Source organism: Cupressus sempervirens, chromosome 3 (assembly GCF_028749045.1).
Source record: "Cupressus sempervirens isolate cs-2001-9-10 chromosome 3, ASM2874904v1, whole genome shotgun sequence".
Classification (NCBI taxonomy): Eukaryota; Viridiplantae; Streptophyta; class Pinopsida; order Cupressales; family Cupressaceae; genus Cupressus; species Cupressus sempervirens.
The window spans coordinates 65,122,747-65,148,609 of record NC_143120.1 but is presented as its reverse complement, the minus strand read 5'-3'; the positions used below and the strand labels follow the sequence as shown (position 1 = coordinate 65,148,609).

General features: G+C 36.8%; 1 protein-coding gene across 1 annotated transcript in view; it reads left to right on the top strand.

Annotated features, from left to right (window-relative positions):
* Positions 1-25,863, top strand: part of HYP1 (hyperosmolality-gated Ca2+ permeable channel 2.3) — a 182,811-nt gene that overhangs the window by 105,048 nt on the left and 51,900 nt on the right. The window contains exon 8 of the mRNA XM_089818387.1: positions 7,648-7,923. Within this exon, the coding sequence (XP_089674513.1) occupies positions 7,648-7,923 (276 nt within the window). The remainder of the gene's footprint in view (positions 1-7,647; positions 7,924-25,863) is intronic.

The window sequence follows — 25,863 nt, the reverse complement described above, 5'->3', positions numbered from 1 at the left end:
ATACAGGCTAATTTTTGTTTGTGATGTTGGAGCTTCCAGGTTGTAAGCAATCTTGCATCCCCAAAAAATACTGATTATGTTGATTTTTGTTAAGCTTGGAGAATGATTTTTCAATAAGGGGTACAAATGGCAAGGTTATTATTTTTAATTTTTTGTTAAGTTGACTCTTTTTGCACACATGAAGACTTATTCCTTGGAGCAAACCTAAAATATGAAGTGGGAGAAAAAAAGAATCATCACAATATGAAGTGAAATTTCACTATACCACTGTTCCAATCAGTAAAAGGTAGTGAACTTACTCTTATCACCTGTCATATGATTTGAGCAACCACTGCATATGATCCGAAGGTCCTCTCTATTCGCATTAGGAGCAATCTGAGCAATCATGGACTTTTTTGACTTCTTTCCATCTTTCTTCTTCCGAACTTTCTGTCTCTTTTTTGAAGAATCTGTTCTTAGACCTTTTCTTTCTTGCAAGCCTCAAATGACAATTCCTTGCATATGGCCGGCATTCGGTCAATTAAAACATATCATACCAAAATCCTTCAAGAAATTAAAAAATGACTGACAAAACTGATGATCCTTCTTGGTACAGCCCTACAATCTATTGCCTTATGACCAAAACAATTACATAGATAACAATATCATAGAAAGAATAAAGCCTATTTACCATCATTCTGCTTGTGGGAGGATGCCATTGTGAATCCCCTTTGTCTCTGAACAACTGAAAACATTACCAGAATTTTGACCTTTGTCAATGCCCAAACCAGATTTACCATTACCTAACCTATGTTTGGCCAACATCTCATCAAGCAGATCTGAACTCTTCTTAAACTTAATTTATTTTCTTAAACTTAATTTATTTTAATAAACCATTTTTTATTATTTAAGTTCATTTCACAGATTAACTATCACTTTCTAAGTTTAGGCAAATTTCTGATCTTAAAAGAAGTTCACAATTAAATGTCTTAGCTTGTTTTTTTCCTTCTTCAATCTCAATCTTTAGACTGATGATCATCAAGTATCTTTCTTCAAATAGCACTTTCAGGGGATCAGTTTCGTTTATAGTTAATGTGTTTTCTTTCATCAACCTTTTGATTTTTTGTGAAGTGCACAATAGTTCTCCGTCAAGATTTATGTCACCTTCTTCAACATCATCTTCATCACTTAGATTAGTTTAACCAATTGTTATGAATAATACCTCACTGTCAGATTCACTACTGTCTTCTGATTTTGAATTCTCTTCTTTTAATGCACAAACTTTTCTTCTTATTTGAGAAGCTTCGCTGTTTGTGTGAAGACTATACTTTATTCTTCTTTTAAGTGCCCAATCTTCTTGTAGTTGAAGCATTTGAAGGGTAGCTTCCCTTTGTATTTTCCAAAACCCTTTTTGAATTTTTTAATGAGTTCTACAAGTTCTCCGTCCATGTCACTGCCTGTCTCTGAGCTTTCTTCTTTTTCCCTTTGTAGACACCTAAACCCTATTATTAATAGTTGATCAAATTGAATCATAATAACCCTTCTTGTAAAGGCAACATATTTATTTAGTAATTCATCTATTTAATAAATCTCTCCTTTCGTCTATAGTCCTAAGTGAATTACTTAATATACCTATAGTGTCACCCACTTTAATTTAATTAATACATTCATGTGCTTATCTAAATCATCTTTCCTTTATTTTGAATTTCAAAAAGCCAAACATCCTTCATCCACTTGCATATTTCTAATTCATGCACTTGCATCATTTAATCCTCCATTTGATAGAATAAATGGCATTATTTACTTAATCAATTCCTTTCCTCCCACTTGCAATTAAGAATTTTTAATTACTCATTCTCTCTCCTGCCATCATATCCTCCTACTTTTCCCACTTTCTCTAATCACCCCCGTAATCATTTGCACATTACTAATCCCGAAGATTAGGAGCCCAAAGTCAACTCTTCCATCACATCATGCACAGGGACCCATGTACTTGGTCACATGGGCTTGTCTCTTCATGTTCCCCTAAGGAATTTTTAATTCCTTTCATTCCTCTCAAAGCATTTCCACCATTGATCTTTTCTATCAATCTCAACCATTCATTCATCTCACTCAAACCCTATAAATTCAACCCTTCTCTATTGTAATCTCTCTCACCCATTTTCCACTTGAAGCGATGTTATTCTATCGAAGTCTTGAGTGAGAACACATCCAACCAGACAACCATGGACATTTTGTTGCAACAAGGAGGCTATTGATTTTCTATTTGGGTTTGCATTTCTTCTTGTGTTTTTAGTCCCTTTTGTCCAATCTTGAGTGTTATTCTTGATTTGAGTTCTTTTCTTATTTGCATTCCTTTGAGTCACTTTTCATCATGCACATTCTGGCATACTCGGTTCAAAACTAACAATATTTGGTGTTTTCTAAGTTTGAAGATTTCAAAGTGATTTGCATGTCAATTTGTGGATACGTCTTGGGAAACTCATTTGCTTTAGTGGATTCACCAAAAAACTAGATCAAACTCATCTACTATTTTGCGAATATGCTTTTCAGTTTGGCAGATAAGCTCTGTTGTTTGGCAGATACGCTTTGTTGTTTGATGAATTCAACAGATACTCCATGACTTTTAGCGGATATGTGCCTTGAATTGACTAGAAAAACCTAAAAAGATCTTGCTAAGTGGAAGATTTGCCTTCCCATTTTGATGAATATGACATAACGCATCCACTATTTCTCATTAAGATCTGTGGAGGAAATTTTTGAGTTTTCTGCAAGTTTTCATACTTTAGCGGATTTATTTATTTTTAAGATTCACCACCTAGTTTGGTAGATACACCATATAATTCTGTAGATACACCCTATAATCCTGAAGATACGCCTTGTTTTGGCAGATTTTCTATGGTTTTTACTAGATATGCCTCTGTTTGGTGGATCTGATATGTTCTTTAGTAGACAAGCCTTTACATATATTTTACAAAATCATATATGATGTTTTTTGAGCTAATCCTCTAAAATTTTGTGTTTGTGCATGACCTCATTGCATAAGAAGGCCACTTTCACTTGCTAAAGACCCCACAGACATAACACGTGATTCCTAGACCATCTAAAAGTGTATCACTTGTCAAAAAAGCTAAATAAAACACAAACATTTCCCTTTCGTGCGTCTTTTTTAACGTAGAAATCTCTCATTTGGGTTTAAAAAAGAACAATCATTGTCTTACGTGTTTGGTGTGCTTGCATGTGGAGTGATCCCACATATAATGCACACTATCTTCTCCCCTTGCATTAGTGGTATTGGGTGCAAGAGAAGAGCTTCATCAATACTCGATTTCTCGTTTTTTAGAGGACCTGCCTCCTGTGTGACTAGCACTAGTGTGAGGGAATGACCCAAAGCAGTAACAGCTAAAGACAAGTACTTTCAAATGCTATATAAAACATGGTTGCAATTGAAGTCACAATCAAGATGTTTTGATTACGCTATATCAGGAAGATCTTCCACTGTACTTGTGTGGTATGATAAAACTTGCAGAACATAACTTTTGCAAGCTGGGAGGCCCCTATATTGGGGCTAATCTGTCCCAAACATAGCCACTTGAGTGAATGCTCTTACTACGAACTAATTGTTGAGATGGCAAAAATCCTTCATTTGTTGACTCAAGGATTGTGATAGTGCATCCCAAATATACCCCTCATGTGCTTTCCATCTCAGAAATTGTAATCATGCCAAGTTCACGTTGAAAGCGTTTCACATTTATTTTACAGTTTGATGAAGATGATAAGGAAACAGAAAACTCCCTCTTAATCCAATATTTCACACGTGTTATGGATATTTTGAAGTTATTTAGAATGGATATCTCTTTGAATCTATATCTGAATTGCTGACTTTGGCAAAGGATGCTTGATGTTTCAGTCTATCAGGGAATTGAAATCCTGAGAAACCATAGTTGTCACATCTAAAGCACTTCATTTTAGAGTAATCTATATGTTTCCTTTTCCCTTTGAATTTAGGTTTCTTCCTCTATCAACTTGAGTTGTGAGAATTTGAATATCACCTTGATTAGAAGTGTCATCTTGAGACATTAACATACACTCCTCTTGTAAGCACTCCTCTTGTAAGCAGTCAAGCTTTAGTTGGGCAAGTTTAGGAAGCTTGGATCGAGACCATACTCCTTATCTAAAAGTTTTCCATGATGGTGGCAGTCCTTTTAGTGCTATCATGGTTAATTCTCTGTCATCATAGATGTGACCAATTGTAGAGAGTTGGTTCTTTAGTTCTGTTATCCTCATGAAATATGAAGCGATGGTTTCTCTGTTATTCATCTTGATGTTGGAGAATTTATCTCTTAATGTGATAATTTTGGTGGATTGTTAATCTCAAACACCTCTTCAAGAACTTTGAACATTTCATCCGCTGTGTCAAGCTATGTGATGATGGGAAATAGATGATCCTTAACACCGTCCACGATTAATTTCATGGCTCTAGTGTTATCATTTTCCCATTTATCCAATTCATTACTCCCTTTGTGTAGCTGGTCAGATTTTTCAATGAATTGTTTGAGACCGTTCTCCTTCGAAGTTAACCTCATTTGCAATTTCCATCCCGCAAAATTTGAGTCACCTTTGAATCTGTCCTCTAGTCTCATACTGTTTACCAATTTGGCAGATGTAGGGTTTTAGGAATCTTTGAGTGCACTGGATAAATAAATCTGATCAGGATCGTCTCTTAGACCCAGTCTGATACCATGTTGATTTTGTGATCAGATTTAAATTCAAATATTAATGTACTGAATCATACAATAAATGTCTGTAGAGGTTCTTATTTGTTTAGGACTGGATTATATAATGAATATATATACGAGCTATGTAGTTATAACCTTTGAAATAATCTTGCATTCAAGATATTATGAATATATTTTTCAACCTTTTACAATGTGGCAGATGAAACATTATCACCGATTGTTAGTCTTGAACACTATGTAGCAGAACTCGTATAGATTGTGTTTACCAGTCTCTTGCAGACATGCGTATACTGTTGCACGTTGCAGATGTGCCACTTGCATGTTGGGTATTACGTTTGATGTGGGTGATGAAATAGACCAAACTCAGATCGGTTGATTCAGAGAACGGTGTGCAGCAGGTTAAATGCCAAAGAATATAAATATGATTGATTGATGTGTTTGAATATCCTAAATGCAGGTTCGAGTGTGCATTTATATCTAAGTCAGAGTAGACACGACGTGACTGAGTCACATTCGTTCGCTGCGTTGTGAAGGGATGCAACTCGTCATGAATGTAGATCCACGTCGGCAACAAGATGCCTTTCACACAACGACAATTTAATGTGCAAGGCAGTCGGTCAACATTAGTTGGTCAAATTATATTTATTATTAATTATAATATTATAGATATAATACCAATCAATATATCTTCAATATTTTATTGTGCAATATATTTCCGATGTGTAATAATAATAAATAATAAATGAAAATATGTTCATTGAAGTATTTTCAGTATATTATCCGACTGAACTATACTTTAACATCAGAGGTTTCATGCCAGGTGTTTAACAAAATGTCAAACACCCAAAAGTGAATTTATTTCTTGTTTGTTGGAGTTCAAACTGGTTGAGGTTCTTTACAAAATCCAAATAATGTCACTGTGTTAGCCAAGTTGAGTTTATCATTCATGCATGATGATTTACTCCCTATTATGTCAAAAAATTAGGTTTGAATGTTAACAGCTAGCACATGCATTTGGGAAATAAACATAGTTAATTAGTACTGTACTTTTCTGCAAATTTGTCATTGATATCATGTATAGATATGCAATGTGCATGCTTGTGGACATTCTATAATATTACTCTAGTTTTAATTAGGTTTCTTGGAGTCTCCCCTTACAATTTGAAAATGGCTCTACCATATGCGCTATTCCATTTGTATTGTTTTTAACAGAAATAAAAACACTTACACTTGTTTTGAGTCACACTGGCCTTGATTGCTGGATTAGGAACCAAAACTTTTGCATGCAAATGCAAAATATAAAATTGGGAACTCTTAAAAATCTGCACCACTATATATGCATACTTCTTTAGTTTATTTCAACTCATAAGTTTTCAAATCCGAACTCACAAATGCTCCCTAAACACATGTTTCTCTGATTGACAAAAGTATCCCCTGAACCGCAAAATGAAACCCAGAAGTAAAGAAACTAGCTGTTAAATCTCTTATGAAATGCTAAAAAATGAAAATTTCATGATTTGCTTTGACAAACGAGAGAAGAAGTGCATTGAATGAACAAAATAATTCAATTCTTTCTCTATTAATCCTCTCATACAATTTCAAAAGAACCTTTTCAAGGCAGATTGAGATAACAGGAGATAAATTATTCATAAAAGAAAAGATTTTAAAGATGAGAACAAGCTGTAGATTCTTGTACAGCTCTGTTAAACAGAAAACATCTCCTTAACTTTGATCTAGATTCTTGAGAATTTTGAAGGATTTTCCCCTTTCTGTGTCTAGGTCAGATTTACTTAAAGTATCTTGACCCACATTGTAGGTTTTAGAAAATCGCAAAATGGTGAAGGCCATCTTCTCATGCAGTAGACTGACAACTTGCTTCACTTGAGAAAAGCAATCACATCCCTCCATAGCTGAAAATATTGCTTCCATCAAGAGGACAGCGTGGAATTTCTCTGCATCTCACAATCAAATCTAATGTGCAAGTGGGCTAGTGGAGATTATTTGTGGTCTCAATAACTGGATTATTTATTAGTGAAGATCATATCTGATTGCAACAGCTTCCTTTCCATACAATGGCCATTACAACTATGAAGATTTGAAGATTTGATCAAATAGGAGGAAGAAAAAATTTGATTGTGATTTATGATTTAAGTGTCAGAATGATCAAAAGCTTTAGATCAGACCACTTAAAAGCATTAACTACCTTTCATACATGATATTAGCTAGCTATGTTACTCCATAGACATGTTATTAAATTTTAAGTGCATTATGTCTAACTTTAGGGCTAAAGACTGGACTCATCCTCTAAAACTTTAGTTGATATATTCCATCAACCATAACCATAAGATGCCTTAGTGATTGTATAGAGGCCTAAAAATAACAAACTGTGCACCAAATGTTATATCAGTTAGCTTGTAGGGCATTTGTTGTTGTAGAATTGAATAATGAATTATTAAATGCACTGTACAAGCCTTTTTGTTAAGAATATTGTGAACATATGGATAGAAGTTAAAGGTTCTGGAGGTTGTTTATATCATTCTAACTTACCAAATTTCAGTTAATCTTTTAAAACCCTGATATCATTGCGATGTAACATTTTGGCCTGCTGTGATGATATTTTGTCTCTCCATTCTTTTTTTGTGCAATTATTAGGCTGTTCTTTCTGGTTTCTAGTTCCCAATTTTAATGTTACCTCATGTCACATCAGCCTTTGTATCAGAACATATATCATTGCCATGATCATTCTAAGGTTTTACTCATTATGCTTTTGTGGGATATTTATTTCATTGTGGTTTTCTAGACATTTGACAACTAATAGTAGTACTATATAATGCATCGTATAACCTAGTGGTTAGTTGTAATGTTCTTGGATATGCAGGGAAGCTGAAAGAGAGATTATCATAATGATTTGTGTTGTTTTTTGATGCAGGCATCATTTTTCATCACTTATGTTTTAACTTCTGGATGGACTGGTCTATCATTGGAAATTGCTCGGCTGTTCCCACTTATTGTAGACTTTTTCAAAAGGCATTTTTCCAGTGGTACAGAACAAGATGATTGCGCACCAGCATTCCCCTACCATCGTGATGTCCCAAAAGTGCTCCTTTTTGGGCTTCTAGGCTTCACATATTCCTTGCTAGCACCATTGATCCTACCTTTCTTGCTTGTATATTTTTTCCTTGGTTACATCACATATCGCAATCAGGTAGCAGCTGAACCTTTGTTTGTGCTTCACATGATTTTCAAGTGAATTTGAAATAACACATCTTTTTTGAATTTTAAAATATAGGCATTCCTTTCTTGGATTGAAGCAAACCATGGCACCTTATGGGGAATATTTCATTATTAGAAAATTTGGGCAGAGTTCATAGAAGCATACAAAATTTTATACATGCAATAATATAGTGCTATTATCGTTAATTATGAAAATTAATCAATATTGTAATATAAGATAAAAAGATTAACAACGAAATTATTAATAATCTACACATAACCAATTAATATATAATTGACTAATCAAATAATTAATATTTTCTATAGTCAATAATATTAATACTATGGCTTAAAAAGGTTCCAATAATCAAATAAATAACATTTTCTATGGTTGATAATTTCAACACCAAATATGTTTAACTATAAACAAAGACTATGCATTTTCCCAACCGATAGGCATCATAAGGAAACGCCACGTGAATGGAGGGGCGGGACATTTAAGAAGGGTCACGTCAGCCTATTTATAGGTGGGCCCAAGTCACATCAAGGATATGAGAATCAAAGACAAGGAATACCAAACAGATAAAAGGACTCTTACCTTTATTTGGCATTGAGACAAGTGCAATTATGAAGGGGACATCAAGCACAACAATCATATGGTTATCATAGTGATAGAAGATCACCATGCCAATATAGTTTGGAATGTGTCCCATGAAAGAATCAACTACCTTAGATGTAATGCAGTTGTATTAGTAATATAATATTAGAGAATTAACGCTTCTAAGGATTGAGAAAAAAGAAATGAAATAGATTTCCGCATACCACTACAAGGAAATTGAAGATGGTAGAAACTTCATAATCGATTTGCTACTCAAACATTATCCTTACAGCACCATACAGAATCAAGTAACTTGATTGATAGGAATGTTAACATTAAGATGTTATCGAAGTTAATAACATTATCTAAATATATAGATAATCCATTTACCAGCAAGGAAGGGAATATGTAATATTTAAAATACTCAGTATTGATAAGAATATTGAGATCTAAATAAGTGATAAAGAGGATCAAAGAGGAGGATATGAAAGAATAGAATGAATTTAACAAGAAGAAGAGAGTAGAATGGAATTCAAATTTATACCATATAAATAACAAAATAAGACATTCAAAGAAAGAAGATATGAATACATATTGGAAGACCTTAAAAGAAACAAATTATAGAGATACTTAATGTTGTGTTCACCACTATTACAGCTTGTTTTGGTCTAAGTTTGATAGAAAGAAGATTTGTGCCATTGAGTATTGAAGAAATCAGTCCTGGATCCTCTAGGAACTGACTTGGGACATTACATAATCAACACAACCAATCAATATATAATTGACCAATCAAATAATTAATATTTCTTATAGTTGATAAAAAAAAATAATCAGCAAACGGCATAAAGCCTCGAGTCTGTATTAATAATAATGAAGTTTACATATTTCCTGGTTCAGGGGAGCATACTGGCAGAAAAGAACCAGGAGAAGAAAACCTTCGGTGCTAGCTCCAAGATCCTAAACTAAGAGTAGATAGAAAAACAAGGGCATACCTTGTGATACAAAGATTAATTGCATGGTAGGACCATGCGTTTGAGTTTTGTTAATTTACAAAATACAACTTAGTACAATGCAAGGGATATCCCTTGATGCTGCTATGGTGTGCAAGGATTGATCTGAACAGTAAGTAGGTAGACTGAAATTTGGAAGAAGGATAGCCAAATGGTGGATGAAGAAATAATAAGTGCTCTCATTCTTTGCCTGCAAGAATAGAGATGCTAAATCCTGCGACGAGCTAGAAGTACCAAAACCAGTAGTTCTCAATAGGAAAAATGCTGGTTGGGCAAAAATTATAAAATAATACCTATGTGTTATCTAGACTGGGGCGACTTTTTATTTTAAGATGAGTTCTCTTTGCAATAAGTAATGCTTATAATTTTAATGTTTGTAAGAATCAAAGAAATAATATTCTAATTAAATGATAGAGAGCTTAAATTTAACAAAGCTTGTTTGTACCTGGCCTCGCAGATGTTTCTTATCATTGGGTGCATAACTAGTCCTTCATGTTTCTGTTCCCTTTGCTAAATCGATAGTTGGGCCATATCATTGCTTTTAGTAACAAAAAATCTAACAATATAATACGATAAGCTAAAAACATTCAACCATGCCAAGATAGTAATGTAGGTTGAAGTTATAAAAATTTAGGTTTGAAGAAGATTGTTAACCAACTTATAATCAGTAGGAAGTGAAACTAAAAATAATCAAATAAAGATATGATTCCCATGTGCTTTGAAAGAAGAGAAAGGAAATAGAAGTATAGTGTCTCCTCATAAAATGGTAAGAAATGAATCTAAACAAGTTAGTAGTCCAGTGCATATAATAACCATATATGTATATTAACAATAAAATTGTCTAAAGTATCAATAGAGAAAATTAGTGTCTTGGAATTCTAAATACTTGAGACGACAGGCGAAGGGGAGTTTGTTAATATCATAGTAATGAGAATCACCATGAAATCGCCGGTTTGGTGATTCGATCCATGGTTCCCAATTTTTTGGGAACTAGTGAACCAGTTCAGCGATTTCATGGCATTTTGATGCAAAAAATTGCATGAATCCCCTGTAATGTTCCCGTTATAAAATAAATCATTAATCAAAAATTTTGTTAATGGGCCGATTGGTTTAATATATCTCGGACCCATTTTTGTTTTGTTTCCGTAGTTTGTGTCACTGTCGGCTATCTTTGTACACCCTCGGAAAGTTTTCCCTGATGGGTATTTAAGCACGGCTTGTAGGTAGTCTTTGGGTATACAACTTGGATTATTTTCTCTATACTGCGAATTCCTGTTGGGGATTCTCTACTGTTCGCCATTTCGGAAGTGAAAGATCTTCCCTACTTGGTTATTTCCGGTTTCGGTGGGATTCAACCCTCACCCTATTCTGTCGCCTGTATTACTTCGCTCGGATCTGGCAAATCAGACCAGCATCTTTCGGCATACATTAATTAAAGGTTGTTTGCATTCAAATTTCCATTATTGTTTGGATTTACCTCATAAATTGGGATCTATAAGTTTTGGTTACAGGACTTAGTACTTTTCCTCTAATCCGTACACCATCTGTCACCATGGCTTAGCACAAATCATCATACATGGGCCCTTTCACCATTCTGTACGGCCATCTTCTTGTCTTCACCATACAGCAGTCATTCTGCTCACCCCCTGTAACCATATGACCCTCTCTAGCAACTGTACGACCCTCTCTATCCATCGTACAACCTACTACTTCCTATCGTACGGCCCTGTACCGTATGTCTAGCCCACACCCTCTCTAGCGTACGGCTCACACTCCCTTGGCACTCACCATACAACCATCACCCAACTACATTTTGTACAGCCTCTAGAGCTCAACGTATGGACTTCCCAAACTCTGTACGACCTCTGTCTCTCCCCTCCCAACTTGGCGTGGCACATGTACAGACCTTCCTATAGTGTACAAACATTTCAATTTTTGCTTCCCTCGATCTGAAAACTAAATTGCGAATTGATCAAATCTTCACGTAGGGGATGGGACATTACAGCGGTATCACAGCTTCAATCTTGTCAGCTTGTGCACAGTGAATGACAGTTTATAGCTGGAAGAGAAGAACATGTTCCATTGATAGAATGGCTACTAAACCGGAACCCACAGTCGTCGAACTCGTGGCACTACTGAGGGAGCTTGCGAGGAGTCAGGCATAGATCAATGATACTCAACGACTCATGGAAGAAACTCTCAAGAAGTTGGCAGACAATAAAATATCTGGTGAACAAAATGGACACAACGCAGACTTAGTATCAGGTAAAGCAAACCCTCATCCAGCACGCTCTCGACCTTCCATGCCATCTTTTCCACCACACAGAGGGAAACAACTAACCTTTGAAGAAATGCAAGAACAGCTGAGGGAAGATTGGAAGAATGTGAATTTTGAGGAAGATATATCCTACAAAGATTACGCAGATTTGAGAATGAGATACTCAGGAGGTGGAAACACAAAGTATTTCAATGATGATCTCAGGAGGAAGTTGAGTAAGGTAAATTTGCCTCCATTTGACAGATCCGGATCCATATCTGCATAGGCGTGGGTAATGAAGGCCGATACTTACTTCCAGCTTAATTCCATGTTAGAAGAAGAAGCAATTAAATTTGCGGCATTGCATTTGGAGGGAGTAGCGCATGAATGGCGGCATCGTGGCACCATTACACTAGGGCATGATCAAATAAATACTTATGCGGAATTCACCGAGAGATTGATAGATCGATTTGATGGTAAAGATCCGGAACCCAATTTCAAAGATTTGGCATAGTAGAGGCAAACTGGATTGGTCAACCAATACATTGCAGGATTTCAGAAACATTTTTGTTTTGGTCACAGACATTTTTGAAAGAAGGCGGATAGTGCTCTTCATGGACGGACTGACAGAACCAATGAAAGGTTGGGTAAAGGGGTTCAATCTTGCCACCATGTCGAAGGCCATTAAGAAGGCACGGAGCATGGCAACATCATCGGCATCATCCTCGCGAAGTTACATTCCAAACCGCTGGTGTTTTCGAGGGACAAAGATAATAAACCTCCACCCAAGAAGTCGTCATTGAACGAAACTACCAAACAGGAGTTCCAAAGGAAGAAACTATGTTTCAACTACAAAGGACCATGGGAGCACGGGCACAAATGCCTCAGAAAAAGAAAGATCCACTACATTGAGGTTGTGTCCAATGATGAGGACGAACAGGAAGAAACACCCTCTGAAGACAACCAACATCACGACGATACCAACATGGCTAGTTTGAACCATACAGAAAGAATTGCAGCATCGGTACAACGCGGAGGAACTATCGCCCTAGCCGGTAGCCCGAGGTGTACGGTGTTTCGTGTACAGGGAACCCTTCAAAGGCAAAGGGTTATGGTGATGTTCGATAGCAGAGCCACTTTGAACTTTATAAACTCATTTCCTAGTGAAACGAAGAGGTCTATACAGAGACGCATGCAAGATTTTAGGTCAAGGTTGCCGGAGGGACTCTTCTACCCTGTATACACCTTGTTCCTCAACTAAGTATCACAATGGCAAATCACACAGTGGCCAAGGATTTCTTCATAGTGGACCTTGATGACATGGAGGTTATTTAGGGCATACTGTGGATGGAGACACTTGATTAATACACTCAGAGCTTCAAACTGATGGATTTCACTTTTGTTGTCAATGGGAAAAAGGTTGTTCTCCACAGAATGGCAAATGAGGGTCCAAAGGAAGTTTTTGCGCATCGGATGGAGGCAATTTTTCGGCGTAATGACATTGCTTGGGCTGCATTGTTTTATCTCCACAGAACCTATAAAAGGGCAACGGACATGTCCCCAAGAGGATGATCTCCAGAATATTTTGAGCAAACATGATAAAGTCTTTATAGACATTCCTCCTAGCATACCACCTCATTGAGGGTTTAAACATACTATCTAGTTGGAAGCAGGAGCCAAGTCGGTCATAACCACACCATACCGGCATCCCAAGAAATTCAAAGATGAGATCGAAAAGACGATTTAGGAATTGCTAAAGAAAGATGGATCCGTCCCAATTCTAGCCCTTTCGCATCATCAGTGGTATTGGTCAAAAAAGATGAGACGATGTGCATGTGTGTGGACTACTGTGCGTTGAACAAAAAAACAATAATGAATAGATATCCCATTCCAAGGATAGATGAGTTGTTGGATGAATTGCATGGCGCAATCTACTTTTCGAAAATAGACTCTCTATTCTGGATACCATCAGATCCACATGAGGGAGGAAGACGTGGAAAAGACGGCCTTTCATTGTCTCTACGGGCATTATGAGTTCTCGGTCATGCCATTCGAATTAACAAATGCACCTACTACATTCCAATCATGCATAAATCGCATCTTCAACAAACAATTACGTAAGTACTTATCGGTATTTTTTGATGATCTTATTTATAGCAGGACATGGGAGGAGCACCTGAAGCATCTAGATGAAGTCCTAAGGATCATGAAGGAGTGGTCTTTGTTCGCCAAGCAATCCAAGTGTGAATATGGTATGATAAAAATATTGTACCTAGGGCATGTTGTCAGTAAATATGGAGTTCAAGGTCATCAGGAGAAGATTCGGGCTATCCTCGATTGGCCTCCCCCAAAATCACTCATGGATTTGCGAGGGTTTGTCGGACTGTGTAGTTATTACCGGAGGTTCGTTAAAGGGATTTCTCAATTCAGCACACCCTTAATGGATCTGACAAGGAAGGTGTTTTTTCAGTGGAATGAAAAGGCACAACTCGCTTTTGATAAGCTAAAAGAGGCAATGAGCACTTGTGTCATACTTGCATTACCTGATTTCACTCCATTCATTTTGGAGTATGACACATCCGGAGAAGGCATTGGTGTGGTACTGATGCAAGATAGACACCCCATAGCTTATGAGAGCAAGAAGCATAAGTAAATAGAACGCTTATATTCCATCTACGACAAAGACATGTTGGCCATCGTACATGCACTAACCAAGTTTCAGTAGCATCTGGTGGGTGCCAAATTTGTCATTCGTACGGATCACAATAGTTTGAGATATTTTCTGGAGCAACGAGACTTGATCAAAAGTCAACAAAAATGGGTAAGCAAGGTTCAGGCTTTTGATTTTGACATTGAATATGTGAAAGGAAAGAACAATGTGGTTACAGATGCCTTGTCTAGGAAACCCACCATCTACTCACTAAACCAGATTTCAGCTGACTGGAAGGCACATTTGTTGGTAGAGTGTTCCAAAAACACATTTGCCTATGATCTAATGGATGGCAACACCCAGGATGATCGATACAAAGTGGTGGATGACATCATTTACTATCAAAGTCGAATATTTTTAGTGCCAGAGTCCAAGTTGAAGCAGAAAATCTTGAAGGAAGTACACTACTCACCCTTGCCAGGACACTCGGGCTTCCTCAAAACTTACAGAAGTCTCAGGGAGAGGTTTTCATGGAAAGGACTTAAAAGAGACATATTGCAATATGTAAGAGAGTGTGCGGTTTGCCAGCAGAACAAATCCAAACATACTCTACTTGTCGGGTTACTGCAACCTCTGTCAATTCTAAAACATTAATGGGAAAGTATCTCGATGGATTTCATAATTGGACTTCCCAAGTTGAATGGAAAAGATTGTATCTTTGTGGTGGTTGACAGATTGACAAAGTACACACATTTCTTCGCTATCCCCTCAAATTTTCAAGCTGCACAAGTTGTCCATCTATTCTTTAGAGAAGTTTTTCGTCTGCACTGGTTACCCCAAAACATTGTCAGTGATCGGAATAGGCAATTCATCAGTGTTTTCTGGACAGAATTGTTTCAATTGGTAGGGACAAAATTGTCACCAAGTACTAGTTACCACCCTCAGATAGATGAACAAATGGAGATTGTGAACAAGTGGCTCAAAGGTTGCCTTCGGAACTACGTTTCGGCACAACAACGGGCATGGGTCAAATGGATACACCTAGGGGAATATTATTACAATACCACATAGCACATGTCCATCGGAATGGCACCATTCAAAGCTCTATACGGGTATGAACCCCTTTCCTTCATTGACACAATTCTTGGTGACAATCGCGCACCTAGGGCGAAGGACTGGCTTCAAGAGGGACAGGACATCCTCAAATACCTAAAGGAAAACTTACAACAAGCACAAAATCAACAAAAGATGTACATCGACAAACACAAAATGGAGAGGAGCTTCGAAGTAGGAGACTTGATTTATCTCAGGCTCCAGCCATATCAACAATCCTCATTAAAGAAAAAGGGAAAAGAAAAATTGAAGCCACGATTTTATGGCCCTTATCACATAATTCGTCACATTGGTAAAGTCGCCTACGAGCTGGAACTTTCGGAGGGGAGCCGTATCCATAATGTCTTTCATGTTTCATGCCTGAAGAAGGTTGTAGAGCAAGATGTCACGATAGCCACAGACCTTCTGCTGCACAATGAAGAAGGAAAGCTCATTCTGGAACCAGTCGATATCATCGAAGTACTTGAGAAGACTCTTCAAAACCGCACAGTGAAGGAATATTTGGTGCATTGGAAACACTTGCCGTTGGACAACGCAACTTGGGAGGGCGAGCACATTCTTTAGCACCCGGCATTGCATTTGCTTGAGGACAAGCAAAATTTGGTACAAGAGGACTGTAATGTTCCCGTTATAAAATAAATTATTAATCAAAACTTTTGTTAATGGGCCAATTGATTTAATATTTCTCGGACCCATTTTTGTTTTGTTTCTGTAGTTTGTGTTGCCGTCGGCTATCTTTGTACACCCTCGGAAATTTATCCCCGACAAGTATTTAAACACGACTTGTAGGTAGTCTTTGGGTATGCAACTTGGATTATTTTCTCTGTATTGCGAATTTGTGTTGGGGATTCTCTGTTGTTTGCCATTTCAGAAGTGAAAGATCTTCCCTACTTGGTTATTTTCGGTTTCGATGGGATTCAACCCTCACCTTATTCTGTCACCTGTATTACTTCGCTCAGATCTGGCAAATCAGAGCATCATCTCTCGGCATACATTAATTAAAGGTTGTCCGTGTTCAAATATCCATTATTGTTTGGATTTATTTCATAAATTGGGATCTATAAGTTTTGGTTACAGGACTTAGTTCTTTTCCTCCAATCTGCACGCCATCCGTCATCATGGCTTAGCACAAATCATCGTACATTGACCCTTTCACCATTCTGTACAGCCATCTTCTGTAATGTCCCCTTTTTAGCATTCATAGCATGATGTTGTTGTTAGCCTATTTCCCCACGGTCCCGTAGGCTAACTAGGACATTAAAGGGGCTTAGAGGCCATTTGGCCTAGATAGTTTCAGTTGCAAGTCTTTCTAAGGGGTTCTGAGGCAACTTTGGGCATACTTACTATTTATAGTAAGTCATCTTGAACATGGTCGGACATCCAGTGGCAATGGTATATCGATGGTAATTGTTTAAAATCGACAAGAAGACTTGTTTATCATTGATAAGATTTGTTATGCATTGATAAAGCTATTTTATAAAGTTAAATTTAAATATTTAACTTTATTAATGCATAGACTATAGTTTGTGGGAAATATTTAAATTAAAAGAGTCCCCTTTGTTTTATAACACATTGGAGACATAAGTTACATAAAGGAAGTTATGTTTTATCCCACATTGAGAAAACGAAGGATGGAGCTCTTGTGAGAACACTATAAAAGAAATGGAAGAGCTTCTTTTAAGCATGTTTGGAAATACCAAAAGAAGTTGGGTAATATTCTGGAGATTATATCTCAATAGTTTGAAGGACGAAGTCCCTTCAAGCTGGAAATCTTGACGCCATTGAAAGATATGGTCTTGAGATTCAACATGGTAACAGCAAGTTCTTGTCGCGGGGTACTGTAGCAATGAGTTACTGTAGCAGTCGGAATCATTGTAGCAGCAAGTTACTGTAGCAGTCGGAATCACTGTAGCAGCGAGTTACTGTAACAATCAGAATCACTATAGCAGTGAGTTACTGGAGCAGTCTGAATCACTGTAGCAGCGAGTTACTGTAGCAGCCCGAATCATTGTAGTGCGGTACTATAGCAGCAAGTTACTGTAGCAACTCGAATCACTATAGCGCAGTACTGTAGCAACGAATTACTGTAGCAGCAAGTTACTGTCACAGTCCGGATCACTATAGCTGCAAGTTACTGTAGCAATTTCAGAACTATTAACACTGTTGTAATTGCAATGGGTATGGACCATCATTGAACTTTTTAGTTGATATAATGTATTGAGTGTAAATGAGAAGATATGATTGTTATGGTAGTTGTAATTTCTTGATAATCTGAAACAAGAAATAAATGAATGGTCATTGTTATTAGTTGCATATGGTTCTATGTTGCCTCCTATTTGCATCTCATATGAAACACAAACAATCTTGAGAAACCATTGATCAACATCAAGCTGAAAACTATAAGAAATTTAGTTGCAAGACAATTGTTTGACAAAATTACAGGAAGAAATAAACATTAAAAATAACAGAACAAGGTAGGTTGTTACATCTTGTCTTCATCGTACAGCAGCCATTCTGCTCACCCCCCGTAACCGTACGACCATCTCTAGCAACCGTGCGGCCCACTCCTTCCTACTGTACGGCCCTGTACCATACGTCCAACCCACACCCCCTCTACTATACAGCTCACACTCCCTTAGCACTCATCGTATGACCATCACCCAGCTGCATTTTGTACGGCCTTTGGAGCTCAACTTACAGACTTCCCAAACACCATACGACCTCTATCTCTTTCCTGCCAACTTGGCGTGGCACATGTAGAGACCTTCCTGCAATGTACGAACATTTCAATTTTTGCTTCCCTTGGTCTGAAAACTGAATTGCAAATTGATCAAATCCTCACGTAGGGGAATAGGACATTACATCCCCTCTGTGAATCGCGAAAAATCAGCTATGTAGGTAGGGAAAAAGTCAAGTCAAATTTTAATAAAAACACATTTTTTTATTTTTTTGCCTTTCCTCTTTGTTTTAACCCTAAATGGCCTTCTATTTGTTTAGCATGAGTAGAAGAGGGGAAAAATGAGAGAGAAGAAGAGAAAAGAAAAACCATAGGTTTGCAACCAACAAGAAGGAAGAGCACCAAAAAAGGATACGTTTACATATACTAATAGACATACATTTACAAATACTCATAGACATACATTTACAAATACTCTTAATTCTTCATCTTACATGCATTTATGATTTGATGTCTTATGGATCTTCATCTTACATACATTCTATGATTTGACTTGTTATGATCTAATGAATTCTATTTTTACTTCAGCTACAATTTACATTTTACGTGTAACGTAGTTACTTATGTGATGGATTTATCATTTATGTTCCATTTTTATGTATGTTAGCTTCTATTTCATGATGTTATAGTGTGTTTAAGTCATTCAATAAAGGGTGTATGAAATAAGTTTTAAATTGTTAAAATCTCTAAATATTAATGGTTTTTCAAATTTGCCGATTTGTAGCCGATTCAATTCTGATTCATGGTCGATTCGCGATTTGATTCAGCCTTGCCGATTCCTATTTGATTTCGATTCTCATTACTTTGGTTAATATATACATAATTATACAAAAAAAAACATTGACATGGTTATCTATAAGACCGAGAGACTAAGACTAGAGAAAGACATTTATCCATCTATAAAACAGGGCAACTATACCTGGATACCCTTGTATACACGAAGCCATTAAAAATATCATTTAAGATACTATGAAGACCTATATATGCCTGATAAGCACAAGTTCCTCTTTGGAACTATCGTTGGAGTCAGACAAGAAGATATGAGTAGGAGACGTACTATTCTTTTTCCCAGAACTCTTCCTCTTGAAAGAGTTTCGGATCTTGATTTGAAGCCCGTCAATATCCAGATTTTTGAAAGAAACGGGAACAGTAATCGAAAGACCACTCTGTTTTCTCAGTGGGAATAGGATTGAGCTAGTCGGAAAGGAAAATAAAGCTCCTTTAGATCTCCAACTAGTGGAGGTCAAAGACATTCTAATCTTTGACAATAAGGATGGGCCCACAAGCTATCCCATTATAATCATCTATTTCCTCGACAACCATATTCATATATACTTTTGGCCATGGGATGAGGTTCATATGATCGATGCTATGGACCGCTTTTTCTAAACCTTTGAGATATTTGTTGACAAATATTTCCTTCATGACAAAATGATTTTGTCTTTGTTAAGCCCTACAATTCTCATACAGGGAATGAGGATACCGATAATATCTCCATTGGTGCGGAGAGTAAATTAATAGTTGAAATGCTTTTCACCCATACCATTAATGACCTCCTTCTTACCAAGACATCTTTTGACTTCAATAGCCAATTCCACCTCTCGGGAGTGACCCTACCTCAATATGACATTTCTCTAGACAGCTTGGAAATAAAAACTTTGATATTCAACTCCATGGCTTTAGTTAAGCTTCCTGTAAATTAGGATAGAAATATAGTCTAAAGAAAATTCTAGAACAGCAAACGTAAATCATGCAAAGGCTGGTCTAGTTTACGGTGAAAGAGCAATGATTAACTACCAATGAGTGAGAGAAGCCATACCTAGTGATTAAGCTACGCATAACTAAAGGAAAGTCGAATATGGAAATGATTAAACTGAAGGGTAAAGAAATGATAGAAGAGGGTGGAAAAGGGAGGGGCAAAACAATAATAAGCAGAAGAGATGAAGAAGATCCTCAACCAATGAGTGGTGAGAGAAAAAGGAAGGAGGGGCGAAGAAAGGAAAAACACGAAAAGGAAATGGGGGAAAAAGCAAACACAGGGATACAATAAAAAAAATGCAAGAATCAAGCTAACATAAGGCAACATAAAAGCAAGAGTTAAAGAGCAAGATAAAAACTGCAAACGAAAACCAAAAGAGAAATAAGGAGAGGGAAAAGGTTTTACTTAGGGAACACCTCTCCATAAGCTGGTATAGAGCATATGAGTAGTATTATACATCTCTATAGCAACAAACATAAGCAGAGAAAATTTGATCTTGACTTGCTGCTGTGTACGTGTGTGTCCATAGATATCTATCCTATTACTCATAGCTATATATCAGCATGGGGATAGATGCCTCCTGGGTAAATAGGAAATGAAGGGGTTGATTGTCATTTCTTCAAAAGTAATATTCATGGGAAAAATATGTTGTTTAATACATAAGTTTGTTATTAATTGATATAAACAGAGACAAGGAGTTTTTGGGTGAAAATAACAAGAGAATATAAGTATCTTTACTTCCGATACATCTATCTATAGGCAAATATAAAGAAAATAGACAATATTATGCATGCCTGTAGCAACAAACATTTTCAGAATTTTGTTGTTGCATATGCTGACGACCACAATTATACATATTATAATCCAAGGCTTTATACTAACGTATGGGTAAATGCATCCTAAGTAAAAAGATCTCGCCATATAAGTTAGTTAATTAGTTTTATAAGTTGAGTTTGGGGGGAACTGAGATAGATAAAATCACTATGGGCTAAGGTTCCACTACAATCATTAGCAGGCTTAGTTAGGAGGTGAAGAAATTTACAATATAACTTAATGTATAGATAAAGGGTAATGATGAGAATTATTATTGAGAGGTAAGAGGGATAAATAACATTGTTGTCTGCTCCAAAGTTGGCTAAACTATCCACTCCTTGTTACCTTCTCGATAGATGTGAGAGAAGTTGATTTTCTCAAAAAATATATTAAGGCCGATTGCTCTTTGCAATTTAAAATTTAGGAGCCAATTCGGAGTAGATCCAATTTTGAGAGCATTAATGACAATTTGAAAGTCTCCTTCTATATCAAGGGTTTGAGGCCTAATGAGATGCCTAGAAGGAGACCCTCACATAAAGCTTTGAATTCTACGATATTATTATGGTCGAGCCAATGGGCTTAGCTAGTTTGTCACAGGTATTGTTGTTCCAGTCTCTAATGATGCATCTGATGCCAACTGTAGTTGGGTTTTCCCGATAAACCCCATCAAAGTTAAGCTTCTACCATTGAATAGGGGGAGGGGTCCATTTGCAAGCTAGTCTAGATAAGGGAAGTATCTTTCCCTCCTTTACCGAAAAGAGGGACGAGAATGAGGTTGGGCCATTTGTTACTAATCTCATTATCCCAAAGGGAAAATATTAAGTTGCTACAGTTAAGAATTCTTAACCTATTATTCGTGACCTCAATGAGGCTAGCTTTGATTTTATTGATTAATTTGGCTTCATACATTTTAGGATTTTGAAATTTGATTTCTTTCCTTTCATATTTCGTAGATCATAATGGAAAGGGCGGTGATACAAAGAAGGTAAAAGGTAATTTTTTTGCCAAATAAAGGCCATCTTTTGAAGAAATCTAGAAGGTTGTCGGGAAGTGCAAGTTGAAGGTGGAGTTTTTGAAGTAGCCAAAACCAACTTTTTTGCACAAAGGGGCGCTGTAGGAGAATATGGTCTCCTGATTCGGTGTTGGATTCGCATAAGGCACAACGAGAGGTACCTTTGAAACCTAATTAGTTAAACAATTCAACCATGATAATACATTTCTGGAGAGCAGCCCAGGTGAACGTACCTGCTTTTGGGACACAATTTGTCCCAACAAAGGTGAAGTGGAAGATCTGAACATGGCCAATGCTGATTTGCAACCAAAGTTTCATAGCCATTTTAACTGAGTAAGAGCCAGATTTGAAGCCTAGCCAAACTAGTTGGTCACAAGAAAGTTTGGGAGTAATAGTTCTAGATGCGAAGGCAGAGAGGAGTTCTTTCTCAGAAGGGGAGAGGAGTATTGTCCAAACTCCAAAGACCTCCACTCCCATTCAAAACAAGGATTGTTGGAAGGGAACGTCATGTAATTGTTAGGGTGGGACCCCAAAGGTTTATGAGGGTCTCTCTGATATGGAGAGATGGATTCGGCATGAGGAGAATAACACCCCCATGAATCATCCCAAAATGGGGCCTTGTTGCCTTGACCAATATCCCAAGAAAGCTTGCTAGAGACAATATTTTTGCAATTTAGCATGAAATTCCAGACTTTGGAGCCTTTAGAGGGGTTATGGTGCGAAAGATGTTGAGGGGGTCAGACAAATCCAAATATTTATAATTTGATCGCTTTGGGGCAAGAGAATCCCAATATAGATGAAAATATGAGGGAGTTCCATGTTTATCATTGCCAAACTCGAGCAGCAGTAAATCTACCATCCACTACAGGATTGGATACATGGAAGAGAATTATTGACCTTATCTGAAATTACTAATCGTATTAAGTGATGATTCTTACATCTTAGGGACAAAGACTCCATTAAATATGATTAATTTGACCAAGATTAAATTCTAAAAGGGACCCGTTTGTATTCTAGGATCATTCCACACCCACCTAGTAGAGTGGTGTAGATTCAAAATAGGGTCAAAAACTCCTATTAAAGTATTTTCAGATTAGTACATTGTTGTGGGTACCATCCAGACTGGGGTTTTCCCTTGGCTAGGATTTTCTCGAAAACAAATCATGGGTTTATGAGTTTCTTATTGCTTTATGGCTTACTCTCTTGTATTGCTATTTGTGGATTTTTGTGGTTAAGTTTTGAAGTTATTAATTGGTGCAAAAGTGTTGCAATACTGATTCAACCCCTCCCCCCCACCTCTCAGTATTGTTGCATCCTAACAATTGGTCTCGAAGCCTAGTTCCTTAGAGGAATTCTTGCAGCTTGAGGAGAGTCCTAATGGATACAAGTAGTTTTCAAAGCAATTTTGAGGCAGAACTTGAAGATTTGGATAGAGCAAATGAAGAGAAGGAAAGATCAAAACTGAAGCTTAAGGATGCACAAGATTACATCAAGAAACTAAAAGATCATATCGATATTTGAAGGATAAAGAGGAAAGAACTTGTTGAACATATCAAGGAACCTAAATCAAATGGTGAATAAAATTTAATTACAAAACTTAAAAAAAGAGAATCAGACACTTAAGCATGAGTTTGAGATCACATCACTTCAAATGACCAAAGAGATTGAAGAATCACTGAGAGAGAAACTTGAAGCAGTTCTCAAAAGCAAGAGAGGTGAATGCAAAGGTTTGAACACTCAGCTTGGTAAGGTAAATTTGAACTAGAAGATTCAAAGACAAAATAGCAATAACTTGAGAAGTATACTAATATTGTCAAGGATGGGCTTATCGAATCAAAATTACATCTTGAGAAGCTATATTCATGTAGTGATAAACTTGATGAGCAATTGGTGCAACAAAATCCTAAAGGAGATATGAGAGGTATTGGCTATCATAATGATGAATGTTCTAAAGAGATAGAAGAAAAGTCTATGCAAGATCCTAATCAGACAACTCAAAATGAAGAACCTAAAGAGCAAAAAGAGCAGGCCAAGGGAAGATGTTTTGCATGCAACAAACATGGACACATGAAGAAAGATTGCGTAGGTAACACTAATGCTAAACCTTTTACTGGGTATTTTTTCAATTGCTTGCTTCATGGACATAAATCAAATGAATGCAAAGCTAGATCTGTAATGAAATAACTTACACAATAGAAGAAATAATATGAAATATTATATAATTACTTGATAATAACTGAGAGCAATAGGCCACTTCGAGGGGGCAACCTCCAAATATTTCCAATGAGAACACACTTCACCATATGATGTTGAAATAAGACTCACAACCTCCTATATATACCTAATTATGCTTAGGTTGAATAGACACAACCCTACATAACACCTAGTCCGACCTACCTACCTAAATAATGATATAATAATGATAACATGACTTAATTAAGGATTAAGATAGCCACAAGTTGACTATTCATGACCCTATATAATCCAATGTTAAGGGCGTAGCAAGATCTATTCAAAGAACAAATGGGATAGAAAATGAAAGATCAAATGCTAATACAAGAAGACGTTTGGGAAACAACAATGGTATATCTAAGGGTGCTACACGTTACAAGTGCAACAACTTTGGACACATTGCTAGAGATTGCAGGCTACAAATAAATCAGAATGGACCAAGGTATGGAAATTTTGTTGTTACATGTTATACGTGTAATAATCTAGGGCACAGCTACTGTCTTAATTGTTTTCCCCTTATTTCTTTGACAAACCAAACATTTAGCTACAAATTTTTGAAAATCACCTTTTAGCCCTTCCCAAAAAAAATCTTTCTTGACCCGATGATATGTCTTCAAAAATCTTGAATGACCACCAATTGGGGACTCATGTAGTTCTTTGAGAATCTTGTGTTTAAGAGTGGGAATTCTTGCAGTGATACAAGATCTCTTTATACCAAAGAATATCCCCTTTTAAACAAAACTTATTTGAACTACTAGGGCCACTTTTTATTTGCTAGATGAGATTACTTGTTGCAACATCATTTTGCCACTCTTCTTTGGCTTCTACCACCCAATTTTCTTCTAATATTGAAAGGGCACACAATAAGGCTTCATCTTTTTCATCCTTCCTGGAAAGTGCATCAGCCACAGTATTTTTCTTCCCTTTCTTGTATACAATTTCAAAGTCATATCCCAACATCTTAGTGACCCATTTTTTGTTGCTCTTCTAACAATAATCTTTGTTCCAAAAAATATTTTAGGCTATCATGATCTATCTTAACCTTGAAGTGTCAACCCATTAAATAAGGCCTCCATTTTTTAATTGCATGAAGAATTGCTAGCATTTCCTTCTCGTAAATAGGTTTGAGTTGATTTTTACCTTTTAATTGATAACTCTCAAAAGCAATTGGTCGACCTTCTTGCATGAGAACTGCTCCTATCCCATTTCTAGAAGCATCACATTCCGCAATGAATTCCTTGGTGAAGTCTGAGTGGCAAGCACTGGAGTTGTACACATAGCCTTCTTCAATTGCTCAAATGATACATTAGCAAATTCATTCCAATGAAAAGAATCCTTCTTCAATAGAGTGGTAAGGGTTGCTGCTATACGACCATAATTCTTCACAAATCTTCTATAGTATCCTATCAATCCCAAGAAACCCCTCAACTTCTTAATAGTTTTTGGAATAGGCCATTCCATGATAGCCTTAATTTTGTTAGGGTCCACCTTTACTCCTTCATGTGAAACTATGTGTTCCAAATACTCCACCTCCTCAAGACCAAAAGTACACTTGGCTGGCTTAGCATAGAGTTGATGATCTTCGAGTAATTGTATTCCTTGATCTACATGCTGCAAATGTTCTTCCCAAGTCTTGCTATAAATTAATATATCATCAAAAAATGCTAACACAAACTTTCTCAAGAACTTCTTAAAAATAGAATTCATCAAACTTTGGAATGTAGACGGTGCATTGGTAAGACTGAATGGCG